Source organism: Epinephelus moara, chromosome 5, assembly GCF_006386435.1.
Source record: "Epinephelus moara isolate mb chromosome 5, YSFRI_EMoa_1.0, whole genome shotgun sequence".
NCBI classification, from domain to species: domain Eukaryota; kingdom Metazoa; phylum Chordata; class Actinopteri; order Perciformes; family Serranidae; genus Epinephelus; species Epinephelus moara.
In genome coordinates this window covers 20,716,866-20,732,848 of record NC_065510.1, presented here as the reverse complement: position 1 = coordinate 20,732,848, position 15,983 = coordinate 20,716,866, and the positions used below count along the sequence as shown (strand labels likewise).

The window sequence follows — 15,983 nt, the reverse complement described above, 5'->3', positions numbered from 1 at the left end:
TTATTTTAAAAAGCTGTTTAAAGGAATACTTTACCCCCAAAATGATCATTTGTATATGAGGTACTTGTCTGGTGTAACGTCAAAATGGTGAAGAAAAGTCACATTTCTCACATGTCTCCATGGCAAACAAAGAATCTAAAAACAGAGAATGAATTGGAGTAAAGGGGGCCACATTTAATATCAGTGACACTAAATCAAAACATTTGATTACAAACTCACACAAATTGTGCAGTATATTCCAAGTGTCATTTATCCAGTCGTATGCTTAGTACTTCTCAGACACATTAATTTTCACCAAAACCTTCCTATTTAAAATACTTCGGCATATCAGTCTCACACACTGATAAGTAGCACCCCAGGGCGACTCAATGGAAGGCATGAGCAGAGTTCAAACATGCACGTGCCCAGGCGCGTTACTTGTTTATGCGTAGGACTGTTTTAGAAGAAGTGTTTTAAATACTTAAGTTTTAGCAAAAAAGCATGTGTTTGGGAAGTATTGAGCATTCGATAAATGAGGCCTATTTCACACGTACACGGGTTTGTTTAAAAGTGTAGCTTTTGGCCTTTTGCCCACATGCAAATTATGTTTAAGTCACCAAAAACGGACCTTTTGTAAACATGTTGGTGAAGATTCTCAGTCATCCAGGTCATGGTAATTTAAAGTGCTATATCGTAGGCAGCTGGACTTACTTGAGTTTCTTGAAGATGTTTCAGCTCTTGGAGGAGAGGTCTTCAAGAAACTAAAGCAAGTCCAGTACAATGTAGCACTTAAGATGACCTTTTGTAAAAGTACGTCGAGGGTTAAGATTTTCAGAAACTCCATTTCCAGTGCTGATGTAGGGAGTTTTTGGCTTATTAAGTCAGAGTGTGTGCCGTTATCTACTTTGTTAGGCATCACAAATGAAGCAACATGCAGTGATGGATGTGAATGTACAGTTACTCTTCCACTATATTGAGGAACAGAGGTGTCAGAATGTGCTATAAGCCCTGTTTCCACCGAGCGGTATGGTACAGTTCAGTTCGGTACACATTTTTTCAGTTTCCACTGTGAAAAGTTGTGGATGGTACTGGTAGACTTGTTTCGTATCGTCCCCATTTTTGGTCCCCCCTCTGTTGGGGTACCTAGCACACAGATCTGGTACTAAAAGGTGGAGCTGTGAACACTGCAGTCTGTTGATTGGTCAGTAGCGGACGGTCACTCAGTTTTAATAGTAAACTGTAACTATAAAATGAAAGGATGTTTTGCTGCCTCTCACAGCAGCTGGAGTCGGAGAAAAAAATAGCTTAATTCACCGGGCCAACTGCTGGCGACTTTTAAGGTGGAACGTTAACTTGTTGTGTTACTCAATTCATGAGCTGTAGACGTGAATCCATCAGCACACCTTAAATATTCAACATGACAACTCTGACCATTACTTTAGTTTTTATATGACATACAGTTTTAGTAATGAGTGGATCTTCAAGCTTTTAAAAAATATATATTAATTTCTACCGGGTTATGTGAACTGCATATAATCTAATCCTCACTTGGAGACAAAAAAGTGTTGCAGAGCATTGCTCCTGTGGGCTCTGGCAACAGTAAACCCAAGAGCTTGCCTGAGAAGGACTAAATACACAAACCTGCTCTTTTTAAATATAATCGAGAGACACTCCCACTGCAGCCTGATTTGTTTTGTTCTGAAAATGCTGGCGTGCAGTCTCGTTCTGTGGACGATTAACGAGGTGCAGACTTCCATCTGTTTCACCGGTAATGAGGAAATACAGTGAGTGCTGGACAGAGCAGTGAGTGGCAACAACCCCGCCCACATTTAAGAGTACTGTTTGCGGTGGAAACCCTAGGGTCTAGGTACCATGTCTGAAGGGTTACTTTTGGTTCCAAAGGTACCATACTGAAAGTGTTTGGTGGAAACTTTTTCAGGCTTTTGATTGGCCAACATCATCTTATTCCTCTATTCCCTTCTGTTGGCTTGGCATGATGTTGACACGGGATGAGTAATTGACATTCAATTGATCATTTTTGGGGTTAAGTATTCCTTTAAATGCAGTTATTTGCCTTGAAAGAACTTTAAATTGACTCTATGTTTGAAAGGTGCCACACCAGTAAACTTAACACTTCTGTCGTCACCGTACTTCCCTAAGACTATCTAGGGATAGACATTTATGAGGTATCTGTGTGTTTATTAGCTATGAATTTAGTAAAAAGGACACGTCTGATGAGTCATTTTATCATTGAGCAACAAAGGTGAGGACGACCGTCTTTGCCTCTGTCTCTCCCTCCTCTCGACCTCTCCTTCTCCTTAAAGATCGAGTGAGAAATCCTGATTGAGCAAACACTGTGGAGGAGTGACGATTGGGAGCGGCGCTCAGAGAGAGGGAGTGTGATTACCTGCTGCTCTCTCTCTCTCTCTCTCTCTCTCTCTCTCTCTCTGTCTCTCTCTCTCTCTCTCCTTGTAGTCACCTCCCTGTCAGGGAGTGTACACACTCCTGCGCTCTCCCCTCCTGCTTGTTCACACACGTACTCGGCTTCATGCTGCACACACACACCCGCTGTCTCCTCTGACTGTCTGTGCACATCAAAGAAGAAGCTTGGTCAGGACTCTGCTCGGACAGGAGTGTAGTACGACTTGGACAGGCTCTGTGTGCGTGTGTGTGAGTGTGTGTGTGTGTGTGTGTATGTGTGTTGTGCATGTGTGTGTTTGTAGAAGCAGTGTTGCTCCATGTGCTTGAGATAAAGCAAGCGGAGTGATTTTTTTTTTTGGTCAGGGTTTTTTGCCACTCAGATTAAGAACTTTTTCTGGCTCACTGACGGACCCGCTGCTTCTTCTAGTGCCAGTGTCGACTCTCTCGACAGGGTGAGTGCTGCTCAGCTCCCAGTTTGACTTTCACACACTCCCACTTGTTTAATTGCACTCTTTTTCCATCTCTTCCGTGTTGTCTCTTGATTTCTTTCATGCCCTACTCCCTCAGATTCTTCAATGAAATTCTGTTATTGAGCTGTTACTCTTTAGACCTCTGTCCACACAAATGTATGACTGTGTGTGTGTGTGTCTGTGTGTCTGTGTGTCTGTGTGTGTGTGTGTGAGCTCACTTTTTCCCCTGGGGATTCAAAGTGAGTGTGCATGAATACAGGCTTGAACAAGATGAAACAAAAATCTGTCTTCAACCGTTCCTCGCCTCCTCGAATCTGTGCATATTTGAAAAACTATTTTTATAAAGTTTCCCTGCACAGTGCAGATTTATTTGACAGCAGCCTCTGACTTGCGCTCCTTTCTAGTTTAATTATCCTATTGCTCAAACTTGGACAAGTAGCCACTCATTCGCTTCCATAAGCGTGGAAGTAGTTTCTATTTTTTGCTGACAACCAAAAGAAAGAAAAGAAAAAAAATGTCAATATGAAACTGAAGCCGTTCCACAACAGTGAAAATGACATCATCATCCACCGTCCCAGTCAAGTCATCTCCACCACCACAGATGGCTATTTATGGCGGCGTCCACCCTTCAAAACACTACCATTCGCTGAAATATGTGCCTTGTGGTTTGAATCGCAGTCTGTTTGAGGTCTTTTCATTAAGCCTGGTATCCTGTTTCTCACGTCAAGGTTTATGAACCTATGAGCATGCAGAGCTGCTCGTCACAGCTGTGGAAGTGAAGCTCAGGGAGCTCCAACCTCAAGACTTTTTGGGTTCTCACCAGACTGTGTCCCTGTAGCACCCAGTATCACAAAGGCAGGTTTTGCTTCCTGTTTCATCAGATAGTTCCTCATTTAAACAGGAAAATGTTTCTAACTTTTGCAAAGTTTTATATTTAACACTGATGCATTGAGCAGGTTGTTAACTTAAAGGTCCAGTGTGTAAAATTTAGTGGGATATATTGGCAGAACTGGAATGTTGAATGTGTAATAAGTATGTTTTCATTAGATCAAAAATCAACTTGAAATAAGACTTGTTGTGTTTTTGCTACCTTAGATTGAGCCATTTATATCTACATACAGAGTGTGTCTGCCATGTTGTTTCTACAGTAGCCTGGAATGGACAAACCAACACTGGCTCTAGATAGGGCCATTCATGGTTTCATGTTGGCCACCGTAGTTTTCCTACACACTTGGTGCACGGGAGTTTCAGTTGTTAGATTAGACCTTTTAAAAAAGGGTTAAACAAATTTATATTAGGGATGTTCGCTTTTAGTCGACTAGTCAATGAAACGTTGCTAACCTCACTAGTCGGACAAAAATAAAGTTATTGCTAAAACCATCATTATTTTATTGCATTCAACCAGGCATGTTTCCTAAAGACTGATATTCTTAAAAGAATTTCCCAAAAACTTCAGTAATTCTTATTTGTTAACTTTTATTTCATGAGTTGTTGTTTTGCAGGGTTAATTGCAATGTTCATACTGCACAGTGCAAAGTGCCATACTTTTCAGCGGCATCTAAAATACGATTTGGTTATTAAATATGATTAACAATTTCAAATGGCTCTTAACATATATGCTATGTTCTTTCAGACAATGTTTAAACGTGTAGATGAAATTGTGCTCACGTTTGACTGTTTTCTGAGCCTTTTCTTTCTTTTAGACTAGTTGAGGAGTCAAAGTTTAAACTTCCCTTCAAACGTCAGGGAAAATGTTAGTCGTGAGAAACATCCCCACTTTATATTTGAATCAATGAGAGAAAGAAAATATCTTTTGGTGTTTGTACAAAGACTCTAGTATTGTATTGGTACAACACACAGCCTGACTTATGTGTGTGTGTCAGTATCTGTGGCCTGTATCAACATATAATAAGACTCTTGAATGACACATGAATGTTCTTTAGCAGTTAAAATGGACACTGAAATAGTGAACTGTTATCTACGAGGCAATAATAGAAAACTCCCACTGATTTAATGTGATACCTGCCCTTATAAAGCATCAATAGATGGATGCAAACACCGTCAGTCCTAAACAAACACCAGTTAATCCTAACTTCGGTCTCATTCTCATAGGTTTGGCAGTTATCTCTACCTCTAATAACGATGGTACATGCACCAAGTAGATTGCTGAGATCTGGGAATGCAGTGTCTTAAAAAAAGCCTTACTTTGCACATGACACTTTGCAGTCAGATGATTATACAGGTTTTAAACAAACCCGCAGGTTAGCCGAATGTATTTGAAGAGTAAAATTAGGATTATGAGGATCAGAGTTTACCGACTCACTCTCTGGTCCAGCTTTGGGTACTTGCTGTAGTCATGCATACACAATTTTCCTGTGCAGTGAGGGATTAGTACCAACATTACAGGAGCACTCACTTGAAGTGGAAATTAACACGTTTTTTGGTTTTAACCTATCATTATGAAGGAAATGTTGATTGCATGACATCATGACTAGAGCCTGACTGATGCAGGTACAGTCTATTTATATCTGTATCTATATCTATAGAGTAGTTTTCATATTGGTGCTTATCAGATAACATGTATGCTGATACTGATGCAGATGAAGATACCTGTGACAGGCCAATATTGACTGACTTTATTGGCCAACCGGGATATCAGTCGGGCTCTAGTAATGGCTATAAAATCGTGACACCATCAGTGTTTCAGTTGTTCCCTATAAGCCTCGCTTTCACAGTGCAGTCCTGTCTGCCACTGGGTCCTGACCTCCCAGGAAAGTTAAGGCTTAATTTCAGGCACAAAGGAAACACGTCAACCAATGCACAACCAAAACAGGAAGAGGACAGCGCTTTTGTTTTCCCTGGTAGCTTTCAGTAGCTATCCCTAGTCACCAAAGAGTGTCAGTATAAGTTTTTTGCAGTTACTGTCCTCAGTAGTGGAAGATGGCGGATGGTGGCACAACCAAAGTTTTTAGTAGTTAGGCTCTGAGGAAAATATGTATCGATCTGGTTGTCTTTGTGACAGTGGCGCCAACAATAATACCGCTTGGAAACACTAGGGGGGAAAGTTGAAAACTTTTTCACTGAAATGTTTTACCACCAAATAAATTGGCTTGTGTTTTTTTGCTGCCTCTGACTTTAAAGTAAAGTTACTTTGTTCCCAGATCTTCACAGTCATTTTAATGGATATGATGGTACGATGACATATAGATATGATGGTCAAAACTCCAAAAAACAAGATCGTAATGATCCTTTAATCATAGCGTCATGTCCAGTTGTAACAGACTTCTTTATCAAAACCTGGTGCCTACATTACCCACAATGCAACTTAACCGCCAGCATATTTATATTATCAAACTTGGCATTTTCAGTTTTATCTTGTCTTTGAAATAGGCTGGAAGAAAAAGACCAATTTGGATCGCTCCGCTATCGTATTGACCACAGATTCACAGATGCTGCCAAGGGACAGAGAGAGTCAGTGCCAGCCTGATTAGGAACTCACTAGCCTTCCAACACAACACATTTATTGTCAATATTTTTAAAATACATAACGTAAATCCCACTGCAGAGTTGTTTTTCCATCCATGAGTTGATTGGCTTCATTCATATTTTCCACACCCTGCCCACTGGACTCCTGTATACGTTAATCATTGATTCACTGCTGTCTGTTGACCTGTAAAACTGCCTCCTAGAATAAAGGGCTATTGTGAGCTAATCTGGACATCTAAATGTGTAATCATGGATGCCATCGCTTGCAACAGTGCTTTAAAACATAACAGCATGGTGTCAGATCATGACACTTAAGCGGCATATGTTGACACGTTGGATGAAACAAAGGTCTGAGATTTACTTTTGCGTGGGTTTGTGCGTGACTGTGTGGATATCTGTACAAATACACCCCCTTGTAGAAAATGTGGATTCATAGTTTCTCAGAAGTCATTTATAGCTCACATATATACGCTGCATACATGCCCAAAGCTCGAAGATCCCCCAGGTAAACCCACTCACAGACGGACACTCAGCCATAGTCTGTCTTATCCTTTCATACTCATTCACACGTGTGCTCTATAGCAAATGAAGCAGCTATTGGATTACCAGTGTGGCTGTTATCCTATTACAAGACAGAGGTTGAGAGCTGTCATCTGTGTGTGATAGCAGACAGTCTGAACTGGGGGAAGTGTGTCTCACACACTGGGATAAGAACAATGAGTAGGTGTACATACATATTGTTAACATACTGGCATGACGTGTGTTCACACCTGTACTTTCCTCGTCTTTAATTTCACTTGGAGCGTTTACAAAACATTACATCGACAGACTGAGAAGGCGGGGCTGCTGCATGCTTGGGTTTATAAGGAGTGGGTTTTTGGATCAGGTTTGGGGTCGTGAGGTCGTCATTGTTAGGTCAAGAGAGGGCCAAAAGTCCTTACAGAGAATCAGTTGGAGGTACTGATAGTAGATGTTAGTCCAAATTGTATTTCTGCTCATACCTTCAGGCCCAACGGTGCTTAGGTAACCGATATCTTGACACCAGTAAGTAAACTTTGAACTCCCCCTCCTCCAGCACCGAGCCTTGGCAAGCCAGAGAGAGGAGTGGCTGCTAGTGTACGCATTTATGAGTTATGAGGTGCTTAAAAGACAGCCTGTAGGTGAGGAATAGGTGCATACGTATGCTCTGCACGTCTCTATACAAGTTCAGACCCACACAGAACCTCTGGCAGAACAAACCAGATGTACAGTATTTCTTTTTTTAAAGTCATATCTGTATTTTCAGTTTAGTTTTATGACTGTTTTTACAGCCCCCTTATTGCGGTTGCTGCTGTGACTCACTGGTCACGGACTAAAATAAATTTCCCTCTGACAAAAAAAGGGCTGTATTTTTTTATGTTATTTTGCCAGACACAAAGGCTGTCAGAGAAGCCGTGTGAATTAAACAGTTTTTCTGCTGTCACCGAATGTGCCTGACGGTCTTTTGATCAGCAAGAAGCCGGTGTAAAAATAGCCGGAATAGTGTTTTCGTCATCAGTTCTGTAAGGCAGGCCGCCCACCATGCAACCCTGCTGTGTACCTGCTGCAAGACATAGCTGAGGGGAAGCTGCCACTGGCCTGATTACAACCTGCTTTAGATGTGACAAGATGTCTTAGCTTTCCGCCCTGGAAGCCTCTCCCTCTGGTCTTGTAAGCCTCAGCAATACATGAATGCTGATTATATCAACCCAGATGTGCACGACATAGCATGTGCGCAGCTTACTGAGCATTGCACCGACTGGTTGATGCATTCAAAATCTTAGTCAAATGTAGAAATTTAAAGCGGATAACAGTTTGTTTCTCTCAGTGAGGTGTAGTTGATTCCTCTCATGCCTTCATGGATGTCAGCCTCTCTTGTAGTTTGGTCTGTTTAAGCTCCTACAAGGAAGTTATAAATATCTGTTTTGTTATTGTGAAACAGGGCAGGTGTCTTGTCTTTTAAAGGCTGATAAGAGGTGATGATGATCAAGAATGTATTTAGGATGACTATGCATTGCAACACATGCATTATCAGAGACAAATGAGTTTACATAATGGGAATAACTGACAGCAACTAAAGCAAATCACAACATGAATGCATTTCAATTCCAAAGTATGTGTAAAGAGGCACAGGTTCCCATTAATAGTTTGATTACTTGAGGTATGCAGGCCACGCTAGCGGTGTGGAGCTACAAATGCCACGAGTTCTTATGACTTTGGAGATCCTGAGGGTTGCCAACTTCTTGCCAACAAGAGCGGGGCGAGTTGGGTTATATGAAAATACTCCCGATGCATGCATGTCTCATATTACTGTGAGTTATGGAGAAAACCCGATTGCAAAAGGTGCAGTTGGCCTTGTACACATTCTTACTCACACATCCCAACCATTGATAATAATTGTCTCTTTCCCTTCTGTAACCCCTCCCCCTTTTTTGCTGGTGGACTACACTCGTAGTTGCAATTTAAGCATGTTAGCATTTAGCTACAAGCACCACTGTGCCGACGTACAGCCTCCCTCACCCTTGTTCAAGCAAAAATACCAAACATCATCATTGCTGCTTTTTTTCCTAATAATATACTAGATATCTTTGGGTTTAGGACAGTTTGTCAGAGAAAACAGTTGATTTAAAGACATGTTTGTAGACTCCATGAAATTATTTGTGGCGAGAAATTTTCATGATTTCCTGTCACTTACAGACAAAAGGATAATTCATATATTAGAGAAAATTATTTTAGGATTAATCGATAATGAAAACGCTGCCACTTGTTAAATTTTTGTTGCACTGTTTCCACTTGGCATGTTTGCAGTAATTTGACACATAACTGTTACAGTATTTATTGGACACTTTTTTATTATTGTGAGGAAGTTGGGGGATGTCCATCTTGTGCAGGAGCATTTTCTTGCTGACACTGCTTCTTGTAGGATTTTGTACATTGAGGAGATGCAAAATCTGTTTTTTGTTAAATGGGAATACTGCAGGTTTAGCTGCCAGGGTGGTCATATGGATGTGACTGATAGTGTCTTGGAAGTAGCCAGACTCTTAAACACCTGAGACGTTTAATGAAACTCATCTTCAGGTGGGGAAACATTCCAGTGTGACAGCATGAGGCTCTCTGCCACAGCCTCGGGGTAGAAGGTGAGAGGTGGAAGAGTAAACCGAGACATGGGGAGTCACGATCTCCACCCGTGCATTTCTGTTACTCAGAGACTCTCCTGCTTTGTTTATTTTTTACCAGATATTTCTCTGTCTGTCAGTTTGATTCCTCATTCAGCTTCTTTCCAGCCACACCTGCATCACACCAACCAAATGCTGTTATTTTTACTACACTCACTGTGATGTCGCTCTGTTTGCATCTCGCTTGTATTTATTTAGCCATCATCTGAAAGGCCAGTGGGCAGTGCACATAAAACAGCAAAATGATGTCATTGTTTTTAGGACTGGATTTGTTGTCAGGTGATGTGACAGTAGGAAAACTGTAATATTTAATGGGTTTCATGTTTTGCTTTGCTCCATTTCCATTGCCCCTTTGCTTCCTTGCTCTCACTGTGTTGTTGTTTGGATCCATTTTTTGCGTTAACATCTTGTCCGTCAACCTCCACCACCCCTAATTCATAAGTAATGACCATGCAGCAGGCAGGCAGGGAGCCAGGCAGAGTAGCAGAGTAGACATGCCGGCTGGCCAGGCCTGGTCCCAGCGGACTACAGCCACTTATCTCTCACAATAATGACATATGCATCGACTGGCCTAAGAAAAGTGGCTAAAAAGAGACTCAGGATTTGAGAAGTCTCACAGCTCTGTATTTATGCACTGTATTATAATTGACTCAGTTAGTGTTTTTATTTGGAGACTGACCAAGAAATATTAATAAAGTCAGAGTAACACTGACATTATTACACAAGCCATCTGTTTGTGACACAAACATTACATTCATGACCATGAACATTATTTTCAGCACAAACAAATTATCTAATGAAGAAAAAAACAAACAGTAAACTCATAAATCCTGTTCTTAAACCATAAACAAAGTCTTCACATGAATCATTTGCCAATGTTTTGATGCCAATTTAAGGTGTATTCCACTTTATAGCATCAATATTTAGATTTTCTTTGATAAGTGCTGACCTTAATTTGATATAAGAGCCTGTTTTGTGTTCCTTGATACAATCCAAAATACAAAGCTTGGAAGTACTGACATAAAGAAAAAGTCACCAGAGTCATCATTATTGTTACCTGGTTCTTTAGATGCCCACCAAACACATGTTGACCTAAAATACAACCCATATACTTAACAAATATCTGTGTTTTAATTTTAACACATTGCATTGGCTTGACCCAAATGAAGCGATTCGTTATTTACCAGCAGCCGTCAGACTTTAAAAAGCTTTTCAGTCAGTAATTGTTTAAGTATATATTTATTATTCTGGGACACAAGAACAGCTCAGTTATCGTAATTTAAAAATAAAGAGTAAGGCACAAGCAAAAACTCACATAATTAACAAATAATGGGAAAACAAGTGGGACTAAAATGATACCCTGTGGAACACCGAAACATGGCCAGAGACTGAGTTTCACACAAATATCTATAACTTCCTGATCTTAACTGTTGACCACATCCTGAAATTAACCATCCCCAGCACACCCTAGTGTATTTGCATAGCATATTTCCACACAAAGGCAAGTCAAAGTGCTTTACATAATGCATAGAAGGGATCCTTTGCCGATTTTCAACCAGCTTTGTATATAACAATATGAGTAGTATATGTAAATAAACGGTGGTAAGACAATAACTTACTCCCTAAAGAATAAGTTACACTCTTTCTATAAAATATGGCAACCTTTTGTTAATTATATGGAAAATCTCCCATCCAATATAACTGAATGACTGTCTGCATATTCTGTCTGTTTTTGCCACACAGATAGAACTCTAATCAAACTGTAATATATGAACAAATATTCAGTTTTTACATTGCCTATTTCTCACTTGAAATGTCTTCAGAGACATATTTTAACTTACTTGTTAATTGTAGTTCAAATTGTTTGTTACCAGCCAACTGCCATATTGTTTGTGGATGGGAAACTCACATTACATTATCCACCAGTGGGAGTGTTGATTGGTCTGGTGCGGCATAGTGCATTCTGCTAGTTGTGTTTTTTCTACCTCCCAAGGAATAGCAAATGCCGCAGCCCTTTTTCTCTGGTTGTCTTGGTAATTTAGCACCAATTTCAAAGTATTTGCGCCAGTCTTCTGCAGTTTTATGAAGAGACCGTATTTCCAGCATTGAAGTACTTGTTTAAAAACATTTAAATTAAATGCAGAATGTATCAATTTTGCAACAACAAATTAAAAAAGATTAAAAAAACAAAAGAAATGCTTTAAAGTTGGATAATGAGTGTTTGAGGTTCAGTCAAAGGTGGTACCTTATTGTTTGTTGTTCTCATTAACACTTAGCTGCAGTTATTCTGTTTATATTGTTACTGTTGTTGAATAGAGCAATTACTCTGGCATGCTTATATTACTGGTGGGTGTGCCAAACCCTCTGTAGAGAAAAATAACCTATGTAATTTGCATGTCAGGGAATTTCCTTACTCATATCACTCCAAAAGCTTGCCTGTGCGAGCACGCCAGCCTGTCTTTGTTGCGCATGAAATCAACCACATCTATCATTACTTGAGAGAAAGGAACAGGAGTATCAACACCTATAAAAAGCTCCATCACCATAACTGTGAGAGATGATTCTCCTTGACTGACCTCTCCTCCCTCTCTCCCTCCCTCCTCTCTCAGATGACATGGCGCCCTCAGTACCGCAGCTCCAAGTTCCGCCACGTGTTTGGTAAGGCCGCCACCAAGGAGAGCTGCTATGATGGCGTGCCAATCACACGCAGCGTCCAGGACAACAACTTCTGTGCTGTCAACCCACGTTTCCTGGCAGTCATCACTGAGTGTGCCGGGGGAGGGGCCTTCCTGGTCCTGTCTGTCCATCATGTGAGTATCTCCATCTCATGGCAGGCTTTACTGTCTGATGTCAGCTTTTTAAAGTGACATGTGCATGTTTTCACTCAGGATGCTGATAATGGATACTGTAATATGTTTTGTCGATATATGCTGAGAAGGGGGACAATTTATTTACGCTACAGGGGGAAATTAGGGAATATAGATACAAATTGCTTTGCTCCAGAGCTCTGAATCTCCACTTAATTCAATGATTGAATCAAGTCTGGTGTTGTACACACAGTCGGACATTTCTCTGGGTGGAAAGTTGGTAAGGTTTACCATGGAGGTTGTAGTAGATGGTGGTTTTGTTGTACTGGCCTGCAATGAAATGAAAGGTGCGATGGGGGAAAATTTGACAGGGAAGAACTTCATTAGCATAAACAATTGCATTGCAAATAACTTTGCATCCTCTCCACAGCTCCACACATGAAAAGCTCCCAAACAGTTCTTCTTCTAAGACACATCTCAGGTTTTTTATAATCCATCATAAAAGTGCAGCTACATTTAAGGTTCAGTTTTATAAAAATAACTGTGTCATATATCTGCTGAAACTGTCACTATATCCTGACAGTAGCACATGAGGCAGATAATGTGTGAAAAAATAAGGTGCCTCCGGCTTCTCCTAGTGCTCCTAATGGCTTTTGCAAGAATCCACTGCACCTGAATGAAAACAACCAATCAGAGCCAGGAGGAGTTTCTAAGGCAGTGTCAGTCACTCCTCGTGTAGACGCTGCACAGCCCCCCTGCCCTCCACATGCTGTTTCTCAGTCAAGCTCAATATCTTCAGGAGGAGTTTTGCAAACACAGTGTCTGAGAAACAACAACCATCAATGAAAAAACTACCCATCTATCCTATCCCAACAACAGCGTCACGGCAAAGACAAGTAAACAGAAGAAGACTGTCAATGAAAAGCTGAGTTTTGCTTTTGCAGGTCTTCTTCTGTTTACTTGTCTTTGCCGTGTACGCTGTTGTGGCAGCGCAGCTTCTGCATGAGCAGTGATGGTGCATTTCATTTGCACTGGGAAGTCGGAAGTTCCATGTTCCCAGTTGAAAATTTCAGCTGGATTGCCCCCTGAAATCTGATTTCCAACTGGGAAACCAACCACAACCTCGAACTCCAATATGGCTGCTCCGTGTATCAACAGTAGTGAAAGGAGTAGCGAACAGCCGTGAAAGCTGGAGTAATATACTGTTTATTAGCCTTGTGTCTCAGTTGTGTCTAATGAAAATTAGATGAAAAAAATACACACAGTCCCATTCATCTTCTATCTCTGGACATGTTGCTATGATATTTATATGCACAAAATACTGTCCAGTGCTCTGTTATCAACTGGTATTGCTACCATGGCTAACCTGGCTTGAATTGGTATAGCTAACAGCCTTGTGGTTTCCAACTTGTTTTATTGGAGCACGATCAACTTGGGTGTGACGTCATTTCCAATTCTGACCCCTGACTTCTGAGGTAAATGAACAGCATCATGACTGACACTGCATGAGAGACTCCAATTACCGCGGTAACTTATGCTGAACAGCTAATCTGCTCTAATACTTTATTAGAAAAATAATCCACATGCTGTTAATTGGCTTCAGTTATTATAAATGCACCATTTCAGTCAGATAGTCCTCATCAGTCATTAACTATAGGAGTGTTTTATGTGACATATTCAGAGAAGTTTAATCATCATCCAACTTAATAGCAAAAAAATACTCTATGCTAATGTCACATACAGCCTAGTGATACCTCATGTAATTTAAGTCTTTGAGATTTGAGATTACAGATTGTAGTTTACATCCCATGCTACTGACACTTTACTGTCTCGCAGTCCCAGACACTTACCATTTCATCTCATGATATGAAGCAGCCTACTTCATGGTTCTGATGATGTTGCTCGCAATTAACACCCCCGCCTCTGTCACGTGAACACGCTCGTTGCTGGATAGGAAAACCCAGAGTTGACTGAACTAGCTGATAACCAGCTTTGTAGTACCGGTTATCCAAATGACTAATGTTAGGGTTAGTCAAACCTGACAACAAAAAGATATCCAGGGTAAGTTGAACTGGCTTCGTAGTACAGGCCTCTGGCTCTGACAAGTTGTTTTGGTTTGGGATTCTTGCCAGTGTCGTTAGAAGCACTGGGAGGAGCAAGAGGTGATTATCTGTCCCATGTGCTACTGTCAGGATATAGTGACAATTTCAGCAAATATGATAGAAAGTTATTTTTATAAAAGTTGCATATTAAAGCTTTAGTGAACAATAGTGACAAAAAAAATCACAATATCAGATCGACACAACAGTTGTAGATGTTATTGTATGGTTGACCTACAGTAATGAACGTTTAGGTCAGCATACTTATTTGATTTCTGTGAAAAACATGAACTACTCTCAGGAGATGCGTCTCTTGATACTGATTGTTTTGGGCAAAGCAACACAAAATAATCCCGTCTCCGAAACAGAAAACACAATGTCAATGTGAATAATAAAGCAAATCATCAGTATCGCATACACATTTTTTAGGAGAGCCGGTTTTAAAGCAAGATTATAGTCCTTGTAGTTCATCATCATTTTTTTGTTTAGCTTAAAAAGATGGTTGATACAGTTGCCAGTGAGCAAACTGCTGCAGGTTTCCTCCAGTTAGACATACAGCAGGAGGAATTAGGTAAATCATTGTGAAAAATTGCACTTATAACTGAAATGAGCAGATGCTTTATTAAGTTTTGTCTGCAGTAAGAAATTATTTTATTAGTTTCATCTGCTGAGTATCCATTGTTCATGGTTCCTCTTTGCTCCTGCACACACAGTGCACCTGGAAGAGACAGCTCTGCTCTCAGATTATAAATAGGACGGCAGCAGTGGAGCCGAAATAATCTCTAAAAACCAGGGAACCCCCGACAGATAATTCACCTCAACCTAAACATCGCATGTGGTCTTTTTTTTCCTCCTCATTATTCTGTCTTATCTCCCACACCAACCTCACCTTAAACCTGATCAATCAGACGCTCTCCCTGACGTTATTTATGCATATTATCACATCCACCGGTGTTATCAGTAACAATAGCGATCTCTCAAATAAACCGAGCCAGACTTCCTCACTCGTGTGCTGCCTAAATTTACAGTCCTGCTGTATATCTCCAGTCTGGAGCGATCCATCAGGCTGAACACCTCTCCCTGCTCTCTCCCTCTCTCCGCCTGTCTCCATCTTCTAAATCATCTCGGTGAATTATCACCACCCTCCTGGCATGGGCAGGAATTGCATACAAGCTTAGGAATGACATAACTCATCTTTTGACCCCCCCCCTTCCCCTCCTTTCACTGTCTCGAGGAGGTGAAACTTCCCCCCTCTGCCGCCCTTCACCTCCTATCTTTATGTGTGCACTCACAGATAAGCTATTGTTCTGCAGAGAGAGCAGTTAACAGACACCAATACAAGAACACAAGTGCTGTGTTCTACTTACTCCTGCATGTGTTGGGTTTGTTGGAAAGCACAGGTAATGGTTACGTCATTACTGTGTTCCAAACACACCTCAACTGCACAGTAATCTCGCCCGCAGGTGTGTGTGTCAGCAGGAAGGTTCTGTTCGTACAGACTGAATAATTAGTGATCATGTTGAGGCA

The 15,983-nt window shown here is 40.9% G+C and overlaps 1 protein-coding gene across 4 annotated transcripts in view; it reads left to right on the top strand.

Moving 5' to 3' along the window:
• Nucleotides 1–15,983, top strand: part of coro2aa (coronin 2Aa) — a 72,014-nt gene that overhangs the window by 32,425 nt on the left and 23,606 nt on the right. For 3 of the 4 annotated variants that reach the window (XM_050043870.1, XM_050043868.1, XM_050043867.1), the window contains one exon: nucleotides 12,160–12,360. In XM_050043870.1, the coding sequence (XP_049899827.1) occupies nucleotides 12,160–12,360 (201 nt within the window). Of the gene's footprint in view, nucleotides 1–2,479; nucleotides 2,853–12,159; nucleotides 12,361–15,983 lie in introns of those variants that run through there. The other variant, XM_050043869.1, reaches the window with a different exon arrangement.